At 39.7% G+C, this 23,376-nt stretch overlaps 1 protein-coding gene across 1 annotated transcript; it reads right to left on the reverse strand.

Annotated features, from left to right (window-relative positions):
* LOC109847934 (patatin-like phospholipase domain-containing protein 4) lies at positions 18,219-22,904 on the reverse strand. The gene is given in 9 exon segments (XM_020417164.1): positions 18,219-18,769; positions 18,868-18,963; positions 20,276-20,372; positions 20,460-20,565; positions 21,259-21,331; positions 21,578-21,721; positions 22,388-22,479; positions 22,482-22,643; positions 22,883-22,904. Coding segments are annotated over 9 exon segments (933 nt in total). The 3' UTR covers positions 18,219-18,628.

The following is a 23,376-nucleotide window of genomic DNA, read 5'->3' on the forward strand; positions in this document are numbered from 1 at the left end:
TACATGAATTAACGATACTTTTGTAATATTCTTACTCAATCGTTCTGTGGCAAATAGGTTTTATCTCCCTATTTCCGGATACATGAATTAACGATGCTTTTGTAATACTCTTACTCAATCGTTCTGCGGCAAATAGGTTTTATCTCCCTATTTCCGGATACATGAATTAACGATACTTTTGTAATACTCTTACTCAATCGTTCTGCGGTAAATAGGTTTTATCTCCCTATTTCTGGATACATGAATTAACTATACTCTTTCATATGTATTCATCAGCTCAACGTGCGACAAAAAGTATGTTAACACAACATAATCTAAGTGTACGTGCACATATCTCGGTGTGCATGTCCATATCTGGTGTTCATCATCATCCCAAATGTTAAACAACTCTTAAGCATTGTATATAACAGTACAATATCAAGAATCTCTCTCAAAAATAACAAACAAGAGCGAAACTCAAGAAACCTTTACGTAATATATCAATTTATTTCAAATCAGCACATTTGCAGTTTTCTGCAGGATATATCATTAGTAAATTGAGAATATCTTTCTCTGTACAAACTATTTTTAAGAATAGTTTTTCGTTTTGGAAACTAGACTCACATAGCTATCATTTGACACTGATTTGGTTCAGTTTGGAGTTCATATGATATTTCAAATTTCCAGTTAAACATTTTATATGTGCAGCAGATTTTCTGCAGCATATATCATCAGTAAAATGAGCATATCTTTCTCTAGAAAAACTATCTTTAGGTATGGTTTTCTGTTTTGAAAACTAGATTCACATATCTTTCATTTGGCATTAGTTTGGTTCAATTTGGATTTCATTTGTTATTTTAAATTTCTAGTTCAATAGTATATATGTGCAGCAGATTTTCAGCAGAACATAACAAGCATGATTATTTGCACAAGAAATCATATGTAAACCTTCAATCATGCACAAAACTTTAAAACGAAGCATAAGACATCTAAATTCAGATAAACAATGTTTAAATTATTTTTAGATCTTAAAATACTAACGTCGAAGGAGATCTCCACTCCAAAAGCCAAAAATCAACAAAAACCCAACTTGAAAGCCTCCAATCTTCTCCAAGAATTCATAAAAGGGTTTATGGGGGTTTGGTGGCTGTTAGGGTTCTTAGATATGATAAAAGAAAATAATTTTCGTGAAAAAATATAGGTATTTATAGAGGCAAAACCGAAACAAATCTGTTAGACCCGAACCAGGAAACCTAGTGTGACTAGGAAAATACCCCTTCGGTATTTTGGTTATAACTTTCTCATACGACCTCGGAATGAGGTAATCTAAGACTTGTTGGAAAGCTGTTGAAGAGACTTACAACTTTGGTCTTTTACATTTTTCCAAATTCTAACTACATCAGTGTGCAAAATATAAAAACTCATAACTGATCATTATTCCCAGATTTTTACTCTTTTGGCCTTTGTGCATGTTTTGTGCATTTGCACTCATATTTTCACAAATATATATTGAATTGATCTCAAATCAATTCTTATCATATCCAAACATCAAAATATATTATTTTTTACCATATAACATATTTATCATTATTTATCATAAAATATTCAAATTTACGGGGTTTTACAGTATGGTCCCGTATAAGGCATTGTACAGAAGACCGTGTAGATCCCCTATATGTTGGGCAGAGCCGGAAGATAGCTTGTTGTTTAGACCAGAGCTAGTGAGGCAAACTACCGAGAAGGTAGCATTGATCAGGGAGCATATTCTAACCGCTCAGAGTCGGCAAAAGAGCTACGTGGATCATAGACGGCGACCTTTAGAGTTTCAGGTGGGAGATTGTGTCATGCTGAAGATATCGCCGATGAAATGTGTCCAGCGATTTGGCAGACGGGGAAAGCTTGCTTCGAGATATATTGGCACATTTTAGATTGTTGAGCGTATTGGGGCTGTTTCATATAGACTAGTTCTTCCAACATTGATGTCTAGTGTGCACGATGTATTTCATATTTCGATACTCAAGAAGCACTTGTATGATGAGGAGAGACAGCGAGTATTGGATACTCTGAAGATTGAGCTTCAGGACGATTTGTCTACTATTGAGATCCCAGTTTGTATACTTACTAGAGAAGACAAAAGACTTAGAAACAAGGTGATTTCTTTGGTGAAGGTCCAATGAAACCAGAAAGGATCTGAGGATATTTCTTAGGAACATGAAGAGGGTATGCGTTGCGACTACCCACACCTATTTGAACAAGTAAATTGTTTGGATTATGTTTTTCTTATGGTTTATGATGATTTTGGGATAGTCATATTTATCTTTAACACTAGAATGAGGGTATTATCATTTAATCCTTAATCATTTGGAATACATGGTATATATATGGGAGGTTTCTTATTTGGATTTTTTCCCCCGACGTACTAGTTCTGTTTAGTTAAGGGTTAAGTGGGAGTATCCGTATTTTAGATTATTAAGCATAGATATTGCTAGTGATTTATATCTAGGGATTAATTGTATGAGATGTGTACGGAAGGGTTTCCTTGTCTGGATTATTCCCTCTTAGTGCTTTTCTCATATTATTAATTCCTAAGATACGTTGCGGAATTTCGGGGACGAAATTCTTTTAAGGGAGGAAGAATATAAAACCCTGAAAATTTAAATATTTTATGATAAATAATGATAAATATGTTATATGGTGAAAATAATATATTTGATATTTGAATATGATAAGAATTGATTTGAGATCAATTCAATATATATTTGTGAAGATATGAGTGCATATGTGCAAGACATGCACAAATGCCAAAAGAGAAATCTGAGATTTATGACTAGTTATGAGTTTTTATATTTTATGTACTGATGTAGTTAGAATCTGAGAAAGTGTAAAAGATCAAAATTGTAGGTATCTTCAATAGTTTTCCAACAAATCTTAAATTACCTTATTCGGAGGTCGGACGAGAAAGTTATGATTAATATACCAAACCTCAGCCTGTGTGCAGGTTTCTATACGGTCGACTGTTGGGCGTGCAGACGCCAGGATTGTCTCTGTTTCAAGTTGGTTTTGTTTATATCGAACCCGGGAGTATACCTAAGTATATATATCTGTTTTGAAGATCTCATAACCTTCTTTTAAACCCTAATAGCCTCAGCTCCCTCCTCTCTCTCTCTCTCTCAAACCCTAAACCCCCTTTCTTTGGCGATTCTTAGAGGATTTTGGAGGAGCTGACGCGAGATCCATCGATGTTCAGCAAAGGAGGATCATTCTCACTCGTTTTTGGGAGTTCATCAACACCCCTCAGGTGAGTTTCATCTCGCCCAATCCTACACATATGTTTTAAACATTTTTAATAAAGTTTTTCATGTGTTTTATGAGCCTAAAATACTATTTTATGTATAAAGATAGATCTTTATATTGTATGTTGCAAAAAGAATAAGTTTTCGGTTAATAAAGATCACCCACGAATTTCTTAATGCAGATCTAGATCTGAAAATTTTCCTAACAAGAGTTTTGAAAGAAAGATAATTGTTTTTAAACGTGTCGACATGCATACATGTGTTTAAAAAGGTTTCTTTTTGTCTATAGTGATTAGATTGTATTTTTTTACATATTCTAGAAATGCTAAATTATGTATATAGGATTTGTAGTATATAGAATCGTCGCATAATGGCTTTTGAATCAACCTCGAGGAGCAGAAACATGTAGAAAAGGTTTCTGTCTCTTCACGGTCGACCGCTGGGGAATTTTCTGCATGTTCATGTTGTTACATAAGTTTGTGTGGCTGGCGAGACACCTAGGTTATATGAGATTATAATACACTGGGATTTGTGTACATGAGTTGACTACGGACACAAGTTTTAGATTCACTCACCGAGACACGAGAGTGAGTAGTAAATATGCTGCTTTTTTTATATTACTTTCATGTTGAAGTCCTCGTATTGGACTATAATTCATTAAAGTTCTCGTGTTGGACTATAATCCATTAAAGTCCTCGTGTTGGACTATAATCCATTACAGTCCCTGTGTTGGACTTTAAGCTTTTACAGTTCATGTATTGGACATTTACCTATTTCAGTCCACGAGTTGGGCACGTATTTGACATCTGACAGGTCATTGATATTATGGTTGGAGATGGAGCTATATTTCTTTATTGCTCCACGTTGTAGTTTTTTTTAGGTCATTGATATTATGGTTGGAGATGGAGCTATATTTCTTTATTGCTCCACGTTGTAGTTTTTTTTGGGATTTGGTATTTAGCTATTTTTAATTTGAGCTAACGGGAGACGTACATATGCTCTGTTGTAAATTTCTAAATATCAAACCACCATTTTATTTCGGAGTAGATGATTGACTATCTATATGTATTAACAGCTATTTTTCTTTCTTTTAGCCCTTCCCCTTAGAGTTGGTTGAGATGTTACTCGCTAGCTCTTGACGCTCGTTATTCCCCCCTTTCCAGTAACAAGCCAGGTGCACGGAGAGCCGTGGGTTGATGGAATTGATCTAGCAGTTATTTATCTATATTGTTAATAGTTTATGTCAGAACTCCACAGTAGATGTGTTTATGAACATTTGAGTTATCATTCTAGTTTGTAGGGTGAAAATTTGATTCTTCCGAAGGAAGGAGTTTCGTTTGTATTTATAAGAAAGCTTATTACAAACTAACAAATCAAATGTTTACAACAGAAGCGGAGGAAAAGGCCCTCCTTGTTTAACGTGGGTTCCTCGGTGGCGATAGGACGCCTCGCTCGGTGCTCGTGCCGAGTCTGCTTCCCTTGGACGATCCGATCGAAGTTGATGCCGGAGCCGGAGCTTCGGTTCTCAAATGAGGGAGCCTTTGGCAAAGGTCCAGGTTCAACCTTTGGGAGATTAGCCAGCAGAATATGCAACAGCCAATCCCCCTTTCATGCTGGCTGAAGATGGGTTTTAATAGGCAAGGGATAACATGGGCCATCCCTTGATTCATGGGATTTGACCACGTGAGGGAGACAGCTTGACTGCTCCTTGAATTATGGGATGTGACCACACGTCATTCAGAGATATCCTGTTGTTCACCTGCAACAGGAGCGGTCATTCGAGGAGCCATGTTTTACATCACGTCACTTAGGAATGAGAAAGCCCCTCCTCGTATGCGTAACAACGGCTGTCAGATACTCGAGTGGATATGGCCAACTCACTGAGCGCCGGCGGCCCTCCCTTCTGCTTGGACAAGTGAGGTAAGCTGCATTTATGAGGGTGCAGGCTGTTTCAGTGCCTATCCGCTCATTTGTACTATGGACGGCCATCTGACGGGCCTGGAGTATTGTGCCCTCTCCCTTGATTTGTGGGATTTGACCACTGATGTAACTGTTCCCATACTCCAAGTGGGCAGTTGACAGTGAGCTGGCGAGTCTGCAGCTTGGGTCTGCAGGCGAGCTTAGGACTGCAGGCAGACTTGGGTCTGCAGGCGAGCTTGCAGGCGAACTGGGTCTGCAGGTGAGTTTGGGACTGCAGGCGGACTTGGGTCTGCAGGCGAGCTAGCAGGCGAACTGGGTTTGCAGGCGAGCTCAGGTGCGCAGGCAGACTTGGGTCTGCAGGCGGATTTGGGACTGCAGGCGAATTTCGAGTTGCAGGCGAGCAGGCAGACTTGGGTCTGCAGGCGGATTTGGGACTGCAGGCGAATTTGAGTTGCAGGCGAGCTCCTGAGCATGGATTGAAGAATAGGCCGTAACTTTCAAACCGTAAGTCGGAATTGGACGAATTATATATGAAAATCGCCTATCTCGACGAGATGGAGCCATCCGAACCAAGCCGATTCGCTTCCTCCGTTTTGCCAAATTCCTTACGGTTTGGGAGATATCTGCGTTTTCCCCTTTTTCGCTATTTCGGGTGAGGTTTTAGCAGTTTTGTTCTGAACTTCTCTGATAAGGATTTAAAGGCAATTTTTATTGCCTACAAAACCCCCTCCAAAGTTTTCAGACCTGAATCAGGCCGCATGGGGTCTGGAACACTTTGGATATGAAGTCCCGTAAAGTGATCCCTGCTCTTCACTCGCAGCTGATGATCGCCTTCTAGGATTTTGAGCAAACCCTCAGCTATCAACGGACTTGATTTGTCTTTACCAACTGCCGTTTGAGTTGGACTAGCCATGCTCTTGCCCTTAGCATGGTAAGTTGTCGAGGAGTCTCTCTTAGGCTCAATGCTAAAATTTCTCCTCTATCCTTAGCCTTTCGAGGCGTTTGGATTTAAGGGAGCAGTTTAACCTCGTTTTGTCAGAGGTGTAGTGTTAACATGACAGTGGGAGTTTATTGTGATTTGAGCAACTCTATGGACCTACCATCCTATTGAAGAGGACTGGTAAGTTGATTTGTCAGAGGTGACCGTTAACATGACAGTGGGAGTTTATCGCGATTTGAGCAACTCTATGGACCTACCATCCTATTGAAGAGGACTGGTAAGTTGATTTGTCAGAGGTAACTGTTAACGTGACAGTGGGGGTCCCGCCATCCTATTGAAGAGGATTGGCGGGGGATTGTGGCTTTGGTCCTAACTATCTGAAGGTTTGACCAAGTGAGAGTTTGATGCAGCCCACCTGAACTGCTAGTCTCGCCCGTTTTGAGCGGTTCGCCATAAATGGAAACCTGGCTCAGGAAGTGGGGCTCGCCTAACTGTTAGGCTCGCCTGATTTGAGCGGTTCGCCCGTACTGGGAACCTGGCTCAAGAAGTGGAAGCGTAGGGAATAGTTTAACCTCTTATACCAGTTGGAGGATCAGAAGAAGCAGTTTATACTCGTGTACTTGTCGGAGTGGTAAGGGAGCAGTTTAAACTCGTGCACCAGTTGGAGTGTGGGCCCGCCGTCCTATTGAAGAGGATCAGCGGGGGAAATTTGGAGGATATGAGGGATCGGTCTCCACTACCAAGGCATCTTGGTCATCATACCCTCGAAATTCATGCGGGTCTTCGTCACCCATATGCTTGAGCATGCTCTCGACTTGTTCTCCTTGGCGGAGTAAGTCTTTCCATGAGCGAGCTTCAACAGCGCCCATATTGGACAGAACGCTGATGGAGAGATTGTTCCGGCACATCTCGATGAGCGTGGCCTCGGAAACTCGATCGCGGGAATGCAACGATCGGTTTCTGAATCTCTTGACAAAGCTGCTTACAGACTCTGTCTTCCTCTGCTTCACAGTTAGCAGGGTGGCCATAGATACTTCTGTGTCATCATCGAAGAATCTGGCCACGAAGAGCCTTTCCATGTCCTTCCAGCAGGTGATGGACCCAGGCTCCAATCTGCGAAACCATTCAAAAGCGACCCCCTTGAGGGTACCAATGAACAGTCGAGTCATAATGGGATCGTTTCCCACTATGTGTCCAGTTTGCGCCTGGAAGTAGTAGATGTGCTGGGTAGGAGAACCCTTTCCATTGAGCTGCAGGAGGTCCAGCGGCTCGAACTTTGCCGGGTAGGAGACCGCATCCCATTCAATTGGATACGGTCTGACAACCCCCAGCTTGTTCACATGCTTCTGGAGCTTCAAGGCATCGAGTTGACTTTGGAGATCGTCAAACCTCTTGTCTCTTGGGTTATGGCCCGAAGATGACGCTCCTCTAGATGACTCGGATGAGGAGTGAGAAGGAGTAGGCACCCGCTCTTTGTGCTTCAAGGATTTATGCGAAGCCCGCGAAGTCCTCTCTCTCTTCCTCTTCTTCTCGCTCAGGAGCTGCTCCAACATCTCCTTCAGGGAGTCGATGGTTGCTTGTTGCTCGTCGAGCCTCCTAGACATCTCCTCAGGGATGTCAGTCATGTGCACATTTGTGTGCTTGCCCTGAACTGAGCTTGAAGTCTCCGACATTGCCACTGCTGAGCAATCGTCGTCGTCGTCAGAGACGGACGTCAGACCCGTGCAGGCAAACGAGGTGGCCACCCCCATTTGGGCGTGAGCGTGTTGGCGAGGTTCATGCTGGCGAGGTTCGCCCGTCAGGCGAGATTGGCACAGTGTGCCTGCGCCTGTCTGGCGAGCTGTTGCTTCGCCTTTCTGGCGATCTTGGGCCGTCAGGCGAGCTTGGTGAAGTTCGCTTGTTTGACGAAGCCCTCTTAAACTGCAGAGTTCGCCAGGTGCCCTTGGTTCGCCAAAATTGAGCACCTTGCTCACAGAGTGGGGCTCGCTTAAACTGCTAGGCTCGCCCGATTTGAGCGGTTCGCCAAAAATAGAAACCTGGCTCAAGTGGTTGGGCTCGCCTAAACTGCTAGGCTTGCCCGATTTGAGCGGTTTGCCAAAATCGGGAACCTGGCTCAAAGAGATGGGCTCGCCTAAACTGCTAAGCTCGCCTGATTTGAGCGGTTCGCCATAACCGGGAACCTGGCTCAAGAAGTGGGGCTCGCCTAAACCGTTAAACTTGCCTGATTTGAGCGGTTCGCCGAAACTGGGAACCTGGCTCGAAGAGATGGGTTCGCCTAAACTGATAGGCTTGCCCGATTTGAGCGGTTCGCCCGTACTGGGAACCTGGCTCAAGGGGTTGATTCCTTTCAAGCCTGAATAATAATTCAGGCTGTCGTGGGGGATGAGGGATTATGCCTCAAGACGAGCAAGAGCTTTTCGTCGCCGCTGTTTGGATCTTTTTGAACGAGGAGCGTTCATGTCGACGACGGAGGCGTATTCTGCGTCGACACAAATGGTTGATTCCTCTTGCACAGGGGTCTGCGAGGATCGTTCATCGACCCATTCAGCAGCCCCTAGACCTGCATTCTCGAATCTCGGCTCGGCCTCAACTGGTTCGGGGGGAAAAGAACCCCCTGCCTCGGCTTGGGTAGATCCCTCAGGCTTGGTTGCCTCAGCCTCTTGGGGCTGGGCCACCCGCACGACTCTGCAACCATCGCGAGATGTATTGCTGCGAGAAGAGGACGATTGTAAGTACCCTTCGAATTTGATCACAAGGGACTCAACAGTAGTCCCTGCAGCAACTTCGTCAGACTGCGCCACCACCAATTCATCTGAATGAACGGATTCTCCCACTGTGGTCGCCATCTTCTGTAGGGTGAAAATTTGATTCTTCCGAAGATCGAAGTTGATGCCGGAGCCGGAGCTTCAGTTCTCAAATGAGGGAGCCTTTGGCAAAGGTCCAGGTTCAACCTTTGGGAGATTAGCCAGCAGAATATGCAACGGCCAATCTCCTTCTTCATGCTGCTGAAGATGGGTTTTAACAGGCAAGGGATGGCATGGGCTATCCCTTGATTCATGGGATTTGACCATGTGAGGGAGAGAGGGAGATAGCTTGACTGCTCCTTGAATTATGGGATGTGACCACACGTTGTTCGGAGACGTCCTGCTGTTCATTCGTACCGTCAATGGTCATTCGAAGAGCTGTGCTCTGCATCACGCTACATAGGAGTGGGAAAGCCCCTCCTCGTATGCGTGACAACGGCTGTCAGATGCTTGCGTGGATCTGACCAACCACCGAGCGTTGGCGGCTCTCATCCCTTCACCTGGACAACTGAGGTGAGCCGCATTTATGAGGGTGCAGGCTATTTCGACGCCTGTCCGCTCATTCGTACTGTGGACGACCATCTGACGGGCCTGGAGTATTGTGCCCTCTCCCTTGATTTGTGGGATTTGACCACTGATGTAACTCTCCCATACTCCAAGTGGGCAGTTGACAGTGAGCTGGCGAGTCTGCAGCTTGGGTCTGCAGGCGAGCTTAGGACTGCAGGCAGACTTGGGTCTGTAGGCGAGCTTGCAGGCGAACTGGGTTTGCCGGACTTGGGTGCAGGCGGACTTGGGTCTGCAGGCGAGCTAGCAGGCGAACTGGGTTTGCAGGCGAGCTCAGGTGCGCAGGCAGACTTGGGTCTGCAGGCGGATTTGGGACTGCAGGCGAATTTCGAGTTGCAGGCGAGCAGGCAGACTTGGGTCTGCAGGCGGATTTGGGACTGCAGGCAGATTCGAGTTGCAGGCGAGCTGCTGAGCATGGATTGAAGAATAAGCCGTAACTTTCAAACCGTAAGTCGGAATTGGACGAGTTATATATGAAAATCGCCTATCTCGACGAGATGGAGTCATCCGAACCGAGCTGAAGGCTTCGGTTCGCTTCCTCCGTTTCGCCAAATTCCTTACGGTTTGGGAGATATCTGCGTTTTCCCCTCTTTTGCTATTTCGGGTGAGGTTTTAGCAGTTTTGTTCTGAACTTCTCTGATAAGGATTTAAAGGCAATTTTTATTGCCTACATAGTTTTGTAAAGGCAATGTGCCTAACTGTCATTTCATTTGATTTCCTATGTCGAGACACTTGTATTCAGTCAGATGTTATTTCTCTCAGAGATTTGTCTATTTATTTCAGTGGTGATAATTTCTTCAGAATATTTGTCGTTTAGTATGTCTTCTGTATATTTTCTCTAGCCTGTTTTGTACCTACACCTGTTGTTGATTCTACTAGATAAATAGTAACTATGATGATGAAACATGCTATTACACGGTGTAGTGCATGACAGGTTTGACATTCTTAGTTTCACCTTGGACTGCAGCCTTATTGAAACCAGGGGCATCACAATAAATAACATCACATGGGCAAAAATTCGCAATTTCATGAGTTATAACCCTTTTTTTTACTATTTTTAGTCCTTTTTACCAATTTACAAATAATTTCATAGTGGCAAAAATTCACAATTTCATGAGCTATAACCTACGATTTTTTACCATTTTAGTAGATTTGACCCATTGTAGGCTGTCTAAAAATCACTGCAAATAGATGATCCCCATCAAACAGCGATGATGAAAGTTATAATTTGACAGCTTTCAGAAAGCTACAATTTAAAGACTTTCATGTAGATCGATGAAGGTTACAATCTGACGATCTTCACAATAACTGATGAAAGCTCTAATCAATAGCCTTCATAATCAACATCGGGAGTTACAATCTGACGACTCTCACATATCAAAGAGCTAAAGCAAAGATTATAAAATAACGATCTTTGCAACGTTTTGACAGAAAGAGACTACAAATTGACTGTCTCTTCAAATCAAGACACAGAAATCCTCCCCGCACCAGCATCAAGACGTATCACGTTCACAGCCGCTGACGCAGTGCAAACGTAACTCACATTCAGCTCCAAACGCTACAAACGCAGCTCAGATCCAGCTACCAACGCAGCTCATGTTCGACCGCAAACGCACTCTCCAAAAGCTGTCAACGCAACTTCCAAATCGCTACAAACGCAGCTTCCAATTGCTGCAAATGAGCTTCCAGACGCTGTGTCTGAGCTTCCAGACGCTGCGTTCAAGCTTCCAGACACTGCGTTTGAACGCAGAATTCACGTCAGAATACGGATTTTGTGTTTGACTCGTTCAAACACGAGCTGAACGGTTTCAAAACTGTTTCCCTTGATCTGAGGGGATCACAACTCCACTCAGGAGTGAGTTAAGGGGCGGTTACATCCCATAAGCCTCACTTAGGAGCGAATTAAGGAGGCGGTTACACCCCTTAATCCCTTATAAATAACTAAGAAATCAGCTTAGTTTGGATCCTTCTCCTCGGCAGCAAAGAAGAGATCCTGAGGCTGGAGTTTTGGAGGAGGGGGAGATATCTTTGGATCTTTTGAGAATTTTGGAGATCTAGAGATCGGCTTCGTCGGATCATCTTCTCGACAATAGATTCTTGGGGCTATCTTCATGCTTGGCTTGTCTAACCAATTACGGTTAAGATCAATCAACTCTTTTATAAGAGTTTAAACTCGCTCTGAGTTATCAATTCGTTCAGAGTTTTGAACTTACCACGCAAGTCCTCCACAGCATCAAATCGTGAGGAGAAGATACCGTTCCAGTGAAATAAGATGTTCGGATCGTCAACGAGAAGCAAACTTGACGTAAGCATTCGAGTGAGGCATCTCATCGCTACTGTGAAGAACCCATATTTAAACAAAGGGGAGAATTCAGATCAATTCTCCTCTCTTTTGTAATCAGGAAATTCAATTGTAATCGAGATCAAGAGAATACAAATCAAATTTCTTTTATTCTTTTTACTACAAATTTTCCACCAAACACCCATAGACAAATAATTTTGCAGAGGCTAATATTGATGATTTTCAAGATCTATAATGCACAATTTTTGGCCAGTTTTCTTCATTTTCACCCGTTAGCAAATAATTTCATGAAGACCAATATTAACGATTTCATGAGCTATAAACCAATGATATTTAACAATTTTTAGTTGATTCGACCCATTGACAAATAATTTCATGGGGGAGATCATGAATTCATTATCTATAACCCATAATTTTTTTCCTCTTTTTATTCCTTTCGACCCATTACAAAATAATTTTGTGAGGCCAAAATTCATGACAATATGAGCTATAACCCACAATTATTTGTCACTTAGATTGTTTTGACCTATTGAAAAATAATTTTATGGAGGCCAAAGTTTATGATTTCGTGAGACATAACTAATTGTTTCTATCCATTTTCAATCATTTCAACCCTGGCAAACAACTTTGTAGTGGCCAATATTCACGCTTTCATGAGGTAAAATGCATAATTTTTGCCATTTTTTATCAGTTTAATCCATTAGCAAATAAGTTTGTGGAGGTCAAAATTTAAGATTTTATGAGTTATAATCCACGATTATTTACCCTTTTTAATCATTTTGACTTGTTAGCAAATAATTTCATGGAGACTAGAATTCATGATTTCATAAGCTAAAATCCACGATTTTTTATCCATAAGTAAATAATTTTGTGAAGGCTAATGTTCACGATTTAAAGAGCTATAGTGCCTGATTATTGGTCATTTTTAGACATTTTAACATATTGGTAAAAAATTTCACGAATGCCAAAATTCACGATTTTATGAGCTACAACCGACTATTATTTACTGTTTTTAGTCGTTTAGACGTTGGTGAATAATTTCACGAAGGCTATAGCTCATGATTTTATGAGCTATAACTCATAATTATTTAGCATGTTTAGTCATTTAGTTAGCAAATAATTGTATGGAGGTCAAGTTTCCTAATTTGATGAGAAATAACCCATGATTTTTTGTTATTTTTGTTGTTTCAACCCATTAGTAAATAATTTGTGGAAACTAAAATTCATGATTTTTTGTGCTATAATTTAAGATTTTGAGCCATTTTAGTCATTTTGACCCTATGCAAATTATTTTATAGTGGCAAAAATTCATGATACTATGAGCTATAACCTATAAATTTTGGCCATTTGTAGTTACAACCTATTAGTAGATAATTTCGCGCATGTCAAAACTCATGATTTTATGAGCTATAAAACACACTTATTAGCCATTTTTAGTCATTTTAACTGATTAGTAAATAAATTTACATAGTCCATAATTCATGATTTTATGAGCAATAACCGACTATTTTTGGTTATTTTTAGTCATTCGAACCCATTGGCAAATAATTTCATGGGAGCCAAAATTAACGATTTCATGAGGTATAACCCATGATTATTTATTATTTTTAGTTTCTTTACTTGTTCCCAAATAATTTCACTTAGACCAAAATTCACGATTCATGAACTATAATACATGATTTTGGGCTATATTAAGCCATTTCGACCTCTTTACAAATAGTATTGTAGTTGTCAAAATTCAATATTTCATGAGCTAGAATCTACAATATTTGCTCATCTTTAGTATTTTATGACACATAGGCAAATAATTTTATAAAGGTCAAAACTCACTATTTCATGGGCTATAATTCATGGTTATTAGTCATTTTTAGTCATTTTAACCCATTGATAAATAATTTTGCGTAGTCAAAATTTTACTATTTCATGAGCAATAACGAGATTTCTGGCTAGTTTTAGTTGTTTCGACCCATTGGCAAATAATTTCGCAAGAAAAAATTTACAATTTTGTGATCAATAACCCATGATTCTTTGATATTTTTAGTTGTTTCGACCCATTAGATAATAATTTTACGGATGCTTAAAATCACGATATCTTGAGCTATATTCCACGATTTTTGTCATTTTTAGTCGTTTAGACCCGTTGACAAATAATTTCGAGAAGGCCAATGTGACATCTCACGTGATTGACAACGACATTTTCAAGGGAAAGGTTTAGTCCCACATCGGTGGGAATGTGAGTAATTGAGGCATTTATATAGTGAAGCTAAAGACTCAAGTGTAACATAGGCTAGTCGATTTTGGCAGTGGTTTGAGCCAAACAGCACGTTACACTCAATGGGTCTCACGTAGGGGTGCTAAACTGTATCCGTATCCGATGAAATATCCATAACTGTATCCGTTAGGATACGAATATGGTTACTCAAATTTATAACCGATAGGATATGGTTATGGATATGGTTTTGTAGTAAAATATCCGTATCCGTATCCGAAATATCTGAATACATATTAGTCATACTCTTACGATAGTTTCGATTATTAGATTATTGATTTGTGGTTAATTTTGATGATCAAGATGTCTAATCCCCCAACCCTTGAGAGGGTGATGTGATTAGTATTGATAGATTTGATTGGAATACTCATACCACCAAGATGCATCTTCTTTTCGGGAACCTAACTCTTAGAAACTCCAAAGTTAAGCGTGCTTGGCCTGGAGAAATTCTAGGATAGGTGACCCTCCTGGGAAGTTTTCCAGGGAGCGCGTGAGTGAGGACAAAACGTGCTGAAAAGACATGTGATGGTTTGTGAGGCCAGTCCATCAGATCTTATAGCCTACCGACTCCGGGATTCCGGGGCGGGGTGTTACAAATGGTATCAGAGCCAAGCCAACCGGAATTGTGAGAGCTAAGTGCTATACGGCGCAAAGTGCTACGTCGAGAGGGCGGGAGCCACCTCTTGAGGCCGTAGGAGCCACCTCTAGAATCTCACACGGATGGTACGGTCTTGGATGATATGATTTGGCACAACGAGGACGTTGTGAGTTTAAGTGGGGGAGTTTGTAATACCCTAACCCTTGAGAGGGTGATGTGATTATTGATAGATTTGATTGGAATACTCATACCACCAAGATGCATCTTCTTTTCGAAAACCCAACTCTTAGAAACTCCAAAGTTAAGCGTGCTTGGCCTGGAGAAATTCTAGGATGGGTGACCCCCTGGGAAGTTTTTCAAGGAGCGCGTGAGTGAGGACAAAAACATGCTGAAATGACATGTGGTGGTTTGTGAGGCCAGTCCATCAGATCTAATAGCGTACCGACTCCGGGATTCCGGGGCGGTTTGTGAGGCCAGTCCATCAGATCTAATAGCGTACCGACTCCGGGATTCCGGGGCGGGGCGTTACAACATATTAGTCATACTCTTACGATAGTTTCGATTCTTAGATTATTGATTTGTGGTTAATTTTGATGATCAAGATGTCTAATCTTAACTTTTTAGTTATAATGGATATATTAACGAACTCTTTTGTATCACATGAACTATGGTTTTCTCAATACTATCTAGTTTTCTCATATCTGTTTTGTATCCGCATGCATATCCGCTTATATATCCGAATGTATATCCGTAACCGTATCTGATTTTTAGCGGATATGGTTATAAATTTTCTTACCGAGGTATATCCGTATCCGTATCCGTATTCGAGATGGGTAAGCGGATATGGATATGGTAAGCATCATATCCGAGCCGTATCCGGACCGAATGCACCCCTAGTCTCACGGCTTGCACGCGCCAACGGACCCGCGGGTCCGGGGTGTGACAGCCAAAGTTCATGATTTTATGAGCCATAACACATAGTTTGTTACCATTTTTAATCATTTTGATCTATAGCAAATAATTTTGCAGTGGCTAAAATTCATAATTTTGTGAGTTATGACCCATGATTTTTGGTCATTTTTTGTCATTTTTAGTCATTTCACCCTGTTGACAAATAATTTTATGGAGGTAAAAATTCACGATTAATGAGCTATTACCCAAGAGTAGTTAGTGGCCATTTTTAGTCATTTTGACCCCTTCGCAAATAATTTCACAATGGCTAAAATTCATGATTCCATGAGTTATATCCTATAATTTTTTGCTATTTTTAGTAGTTTGACCCATAGGCAAATAATTTCGTAGAGGCCAATATTCATGATTTCAACAGCTATAATGCACGATTATTGGCCATTTTTAGTTATTTTCACATTTTGGTAAATAATTTCGTGAAGGACAAACTAACAATTTCATGAGAAATAAACCTACAATATTTGACCATTTTTAGTTATTTCAACCCATTGGTAAATAATTTTGCTAGAAAAAAATTCAAGAATTCGTTATCTACAGCCCATGGTTTTTTTGTTATTTTAATTCATTTCGATCTACTGACAAATAATTTTACGAGGCCAAAATTCATGATAGCATGAGCTATAACCCGTGATTATTTTTCATTTTTAGTTGTTTCGACCTATTAGCAAATAATTTAACGAAGACCAAATTTCATGATTTCATGAGCCATAACCCATGATTCTAGCCATTTTTAGTCATTTTGACTCCTGGAAATAACTTTGCAGTGGCCAATTTTCACAATTTTGTGAGGTATAACCCACTATTCCTAGCTATTTTCAATCATTTCGACCCGTTGACAAATAATTTCATGAGATCCAAATTCATAATTTTATGAGTTATAACTCATGATTATTTACCCTTTTTAATCATTTTGACTCATAAGGAAATAATTTCATGGAGGTCAAAATTCACGATTTCATGAGCTAAAACCCACGATTTTTTAACATTTTGAGTTATTTCGACCATTAGCAAATAATTTCGTATAGGCCAAAATTCACAAATTAATGGGCTATGACCCACAGTATATAGCCATATTTAGTCATTATGACCCCTTTTGCAAATAATTTTGTAGTGCCTAAAATTAAAAATTTTATGAGCTATAATTCACTGTTTTTGATCATTATTTGTAGTTTCAACTCATATGCAAACAATTTCACAGAGACAAAACGAACAAAATGAAAAAATAGTGTCGGTCATAGCTCAGGAAATCATGAAGTTTGAACACCATAAAAGTATATGCCATTAGATCAAAGCGAATAAAAAAATTTCAAAACCGATGGTTAAAGCTCGTGAAATTGTGAATTTTAAATTCTAAAATATTGCTTGTCATTAGGTAGAAATAAATTAAAATGGACAAAAGTCGTAGGTTATAGCTCTTGAAATCGTGAATTATAAACTCTGCAAAATTATATACCATTGGGTAAAATGAACGAAAATGCACAAAAATCGTGAGTTAAGCTCATGAAAATTTTATTTTGAACTCCACAGAAATACTTCTCATTGGATCAAAATAAACTAAAATGGCAAAAAATCGTGGCTTAAATATCATGAAAACGTGAATTTTCAACTCCACAAAATTATTTGCCATTTGGTCAAAAACAAAAAAAATCAAAAACATATGGGCTATAGTTCATAAAATTATGAATTTTGAACTCCATAAAATTATTTGTCATTGAGTTGAAGCAAGCAAAAAATTCAAAAATTGTTTGTTATAGCTGATAAAAATCGTGAATTTTTAACTCTATAAACTTATTTTTCATTGGATCGAAACGAACAAAAATAAACAAAAATTGTTGGTTATAACTCTTTAAATCGTGAATTTTAAACCCTGCAAAATTACGTACCATTGGATCAAACTGAACAAAAATGCACAAAATTTATGGGTTATAACTAATGAAATTGTGACGTATTGAACTCCACAAATTATTTGTCATTAGGTCAAAACAAATTAAAAAATTAAAAAATCGTGAATTATAGCTCATAAAACATGAATTATAAACTCCGCAAACTTATTTTCTATTGGGTCCAAATGAACAAAAACATACAAAAATCATTGTATTTAACTATTGAAATGGTGAATTTTGAATGTGAAAAATTATTTACCATTGGTTAAAACGAACTAAAATGCACAAAAATTAAGGGTTATAACTCATAATATTGTAAATTTTAAAATCTACAAAAATACTTGTCATTGGGTCAAAACGAACAACATGAGACAAAATGTGTTATAGCTCATGAAACCATGAATTTTAAACTCCAAAAATTTATGTGCTATCAGGTCAAAACTAATAAAAATAAGTTCAAAACACATGGTTAATAACTCTTGAAATTATGAATCTTAACCTCCACAAAAACACTTGTCATTAGGTTGAAACGAACTAAAAGAGACCAAAATCACAAGTTATATATTATGAAATCTTGAATTTTAAGCTCCACAAAATTATTTGGCACTTGATCAAAATGATAAAAAATCAAAAATTCTTAGAATATAACCCATGAAATTATGAATTCGAACTCAAAAAATTATTTACCATTGGGTCAAAACAAACAAAAATATTCAAAAATTGTGCCCATTTTGAACTCCGCACAGTTTCGAGCCATATTACAACAAATCCGGGGGGCTCATTACAAACTCCCAAGCAATAATTGGGGTTTCCTTAGATTGTTAGAACAACTCAACCACATAGATACATACAATTTTGATGTAAACAAACTGACAGAAAAGAATTTTCGGGTGCTCTCACAGATTATTAGCCTTTTCCCTCCAATCTAGAGAACTCCTCAATGCTGTTGAACTTCTGACGTCGGTATCTTTTAAATGTTTTCAGTTTCTATTTCCAAGTATCTTTTAAATGTTTTCAGTTTCTATTTCCAAGTATGAGGCTTCAAAGAGATCGATAAAGAGAATCTAAAGTCGGTATCTTATAATGTGAATTTATCACTAGTTTTACTCATGGACTGCTATTTTCTTCATCAGTTACAGTCGTTTCCACAAGATTCTGATCAGCCCATACAGACGCATCTAAATATCCAAGCTCGTAGAATTTGTCCAGCATTTCATCTTCTGCAGGTTCTAGTGCCCAGCTTAAGAGCTGGAAATTAGTAGAAGCGAGCATTTAGTTTCTCTTGAAAACATTTAGAAATCATATACTATGCCTGAATATAATCAACAACCAAAAGTAACATATACCTGTCTTGGAGTAGCTCTGTTTTCTGGATTGCAGTCTGGACTGATTCCAATCCCTCTCAATCCTATTCTGTTTGCTGGAAAAGCACAGACAAGAACCTGCAGTGTGAAAAGATTTTAGGTCCAACTGAATGGGTTCTTAGTGGGAATTGTGCTATTTTAATACTTTCGATAAACTAGAATTTTATTTAGCTATTCATAACAAGAAAATTGGAAAAATAAGTATGAGAATAAGGTGATTCTTGAGTTCTGTTCCAATGTAAATTAGAGGATTCAAGCTTCTTTACTTTTTCAGGAGAGCCAAGGAAAGATTTAATACCCAAGGAAAGATTTAATACCAGATGCAAGTGTTAAAACGGGAAGTAAGCTAGGTCCCAACTCCATTATTTTTGATGGACTTGTTAACTCCTCCAATGTAAGGGGAAAGTGTGGTGATGAGCTACACCTACGATATTTTCCAAAATTACTTTTGATGCCAACTTCCCCACGTTTTTGGTGTTTAGGGCTCTGATGAATAAGAATCCTAAGGTGATGTGATTCCTTTTGTTGCTTTGGTTTTTCTCCCCTAGTTTTCCATTATTTATCAAATGTCTTTGTACTACCCCACGGAAAGGACTTATCAGAAGTAAATCTCGGTGACCCTTTTTTTCTTCCTGACTGTGTGTATGTGTGATTTCGTCAATTTTCAACTGTTTTAATAATTTTGCATATTCTACACCCGGGAAAGGACCTGGATGATGGAGATAGTTGACGAAATTGTAATTTGTTTTTAAGATATGAATTAAAGGATGTTTGGCAACTGCTCAAAGTGGCTTATACGTCACTTTTTGTGGCTTACAAGGCACTGAAACATGTTTGGTAAACATCTTATTTTAACTTATAAGTCATGACAAAATAAGCTAGGTAAACCCAGCTTATTTTTTGTTGGCTTATTAACCACATAGTTTGACCAAGTAAAAGATCATCTTATCCCTTAGCATTTAAGAAAATTCCAAAGCCCTCTTTCTCTATTTCCAACTCCTTTTTGGTCATTTTGAGAACAAGTATGGATTATAAGTCCATTCATTTATCAAACACTCTACCACTAAAAATGGATTGTAATCCACTAAATTTACCAAACATTTTTGGATTATAATCACTTGACTTATAAGCCATCTGTGGATTATAAGTCAAATGGATTATAATCCAAAGTTTCCAAGCATGCTCTAAATAGCTTCTGTTTCAGATGAAGTATAAAGTTATAATTGTAAGATTCAATTTAACGTCTTCATGCTTTAGCAAATTTTGAAACACTTCCACTAGGATTGCCTCAAGCAATAGATCGGACTCACCGATGTGCAAACAGAAGCACCCACAAATATTGAAAGAGAAATTTGGAAACGCACATCATCTTTTGGTTGAGATTACTTACTGATTTTGAAGCTGAAGTTGGTGGCATAAACAATGTCAAACCCCCGTCAACGCACAACCGATTGCGAAAAATTGTTGCAGGTCTTGGAGCTAGATACCTATCAAACATTATATTAGCTGACACTTTCTACTTCATGACATGGTTTGTGCAAAAGGGCTGGAAGCATATTTCAGCAGTAACACACCCTGGAATATATGAGGAGGTGAATAGTGCATTGATAAGGTCTTCCTTAGAGTCAAATTTATCGATAAGTAAACCTTTTGGCCTCCAAAACAATTGAGTGATTGCAACTGTAGCGAAGAAAAGTGAAAATCTGACATTATCAGATTGCAGGCAGTAATCCTTGAACACAAAGCAAACATAATACAGAAAGTTGATATTTGACAGTGCTCCACTAGCATTCAGTAGTACAGCAGAAACAAACAACATGCAGTATGACATTCTTAATTCGGTAAATCTGGCCTCATTTGTAGATTAAATGGATTGTCCCAAGACAATAAATTACTAGAATATGTTAAGCATCATGTTTTTGGGAAGGTAAAAGGGAGAGAAGTCTGAGGACACACAAGGACTAAGTACAAATGCAGGAAAGAAGCAAAGCAACAATGTCTGGGAATAAGACAGTGGATCCTGGCGAAAAAGCGCAATGATTTCAAAACATAAACTTGAAGAAAATAAGAATTGAAAGGTGAGCCAACTGACCCAGGCTAAATGGAAATCGCATTATGCAGGTCGGATGAGATCTTAGTGGTATAAAGATATAGGTAACAGAAAATTGAAATAAGAGGACAGCGCTAAAAATACTAACAAAATCAATCCACTCTTATAATTTAACAGACAAGTTTACTAAAACGAAACGAGAGGCAACGCCAGGATAGTTCTGACAAACACCTAATTTGGGTATCAGTGTCAAACATTAGTCTCTATTTCAAAATGTATATATCACAAGCATTCTCTAGAAAACAAATATTAAGGAAGCTCACCGCGAATCCGACCATTGCACCTGACGTGTATATCATCTGGTAGAAGTTCATTGAGAATATCTCTCAACACTGCCTGATGAAATTGCATACTGGTTTCTTGTTAGGGGAAATGAAACAAGAATTGAAAAAAAAAACCTTTAGCCTTTAAATATGAATTTATGAATTCAAACAATTTTTGAATTGAAAGAGAGGAAATTTAAATGAAAAGTATGAATTCTAAATGATTTTTCAGTATAAAAGATGCTAGACAAAAGTTATGAAACTTATATATTATGAATTTCAGAAACTGTATAGCGTATACTAGGTCAAACTCATATACCCCTAGCCTAAATGCAGTGCCATTAAGACGGCAATCTTCAGCAAGAATCTTGGTAGCCTGTAGGGCTTCTTGCATACTTTTTCCAGAAGCAATCACCGCACAGACTATGGCACCAGCAGATGATCCAGCTAACGGTGTGGTTTCCTGAACCATTAAGCACAGATCGCGTTAGCAATTTGAATGAGAAATAAATGAGTAAAACATTTCAATAATGGCAACGGTGAGCAGCATTCGCTGGACAGGAAGACAAACAGCCAATCATTGGCACAAACTGAGATCCAGAAGCTCACACCATAAGGAACAAGCGAACTTAAGTGTTTAAGCATCTCTGATGCGATGACATCCGCACTAGCAGATAGTGGCTCATACTTCCTACAAAGGCAGTGTAAATCCGTTCTAGATTCGTGACCGATCGGATTTGAACTTGCACTAATAACATGTTAAAGACCCCTTCTAAGACACCAAAACTACGAAACCTATATGTTGAGGTTCGAGGGTTAACTATATTCCAGTACCCCGAGGTAAGGTATGATGTTATTACACGGATGACACTAGAGTTCGCGACGCAAAACAACGCTCAGGGTAATTCCTATAATTACGATCGACAACCTTGTGGTTGCCCACATATGCACACAAATTCCGGGGTCACCCGGCTGTAATTAATTTTTATATTCTAACACTGATATCCATGTCTCGTAATGCAACTGATTACTTCACGGAAGCACGCTGCCTAAATAATCCCCAAAAATAAAAAACGATACCCACACATCAAAATGCAGTGCTGATTGAAACAAATCGGACAAGACTCGCCTTAATGTAGCCTTTGTCAATCAAACACTGAGCAACCCCAAGATGATAAGGGAACAGCAGCCCGGCGGCCGAGAAGCTGAACCCGGGAGCTCGGTCACCTTCTTTGCCTCTCCCTTCTCAGCCTCCACGTACTCCTCCCTCTGCCTCCAGACCACCTCCTCGCCCTCCACCGCCCTCCCAGCCCCCTCCCCTCCCCTCCCCCCCCTTAAGTAGACCCCGCCCCCTCCACAAAACCTCGGGCCCCTCGCTCCTCGTCCTGATCAGCCACGACGCCAGGCCCAAGAAACAGCTCGCCGTCGCGACGGCGAGGGACTTCCTCTCCGCGGGGGTCTAGGGCTAGGGGTCGGGGCCTCGTCGCCCGCCCCCGCCGCCGCCGCCGCCTTGCGATCGGCGCGGCCCTGATGGAGAACTTGGAAGCCCTGGGGAATCTAGGGCTAGGGTTCGGAAAGAGGAAGGCGTGGGATTGCGAGAGGAGGAGTGACGAGGCCATCGTACCTCTTCTTGGCTTGAAGGCCATTTTCGATTCGATTCGAGAGGGTTTTTTATATTGCGAAATTAAAGAAAGAAAATGACGAGGAGCGAAGGAAAAGACAAAAGAGAAAAGAAAGTGGGGCCCCTCTCGGGTTTTTATTTATGATTCGGTATTTTGTTCCGCCAGAACCAAATTTCAAAAACGGAGCGCATAAATAACTTGCCCCCCGTGTGAATTTGCTTTAACAACGTTATATCAAGTTTAATCTGAAGTGACGAAAATGCCCTTCTGCCTGAAAACTACCCCTTGGTAAAAAAAGGCTCAAATACCAAATTGATATTTTTATACGAATCATTTTGTCAGTTTGGTATTTTTAGAAACTCCGGCGACGATAAGACATTTAATCTCCTACTTTTTTTCAATAAGACAATTTTCTCAAAATTCCGGCGAGAAAATTTGCTTTTAACCCCTTATCTCCCAAAATTATTAAATTTATACCCTAAATTATCAAAAAAAT

Source organism: Asparagus officinalis, chromosome 7 (assembly GCF_001876935.1).
Source record: "Asparagus officinalis chromosome 7, Aspof.V1, whole genome shotgun sequence".
Taxonomy (NCBI): Eukaryota; Viridiplantae; Streptophyta; class Magnoliopsida; order Asparagales; family Asparagaceae; genus Asparagus; species Asparagus officinalis.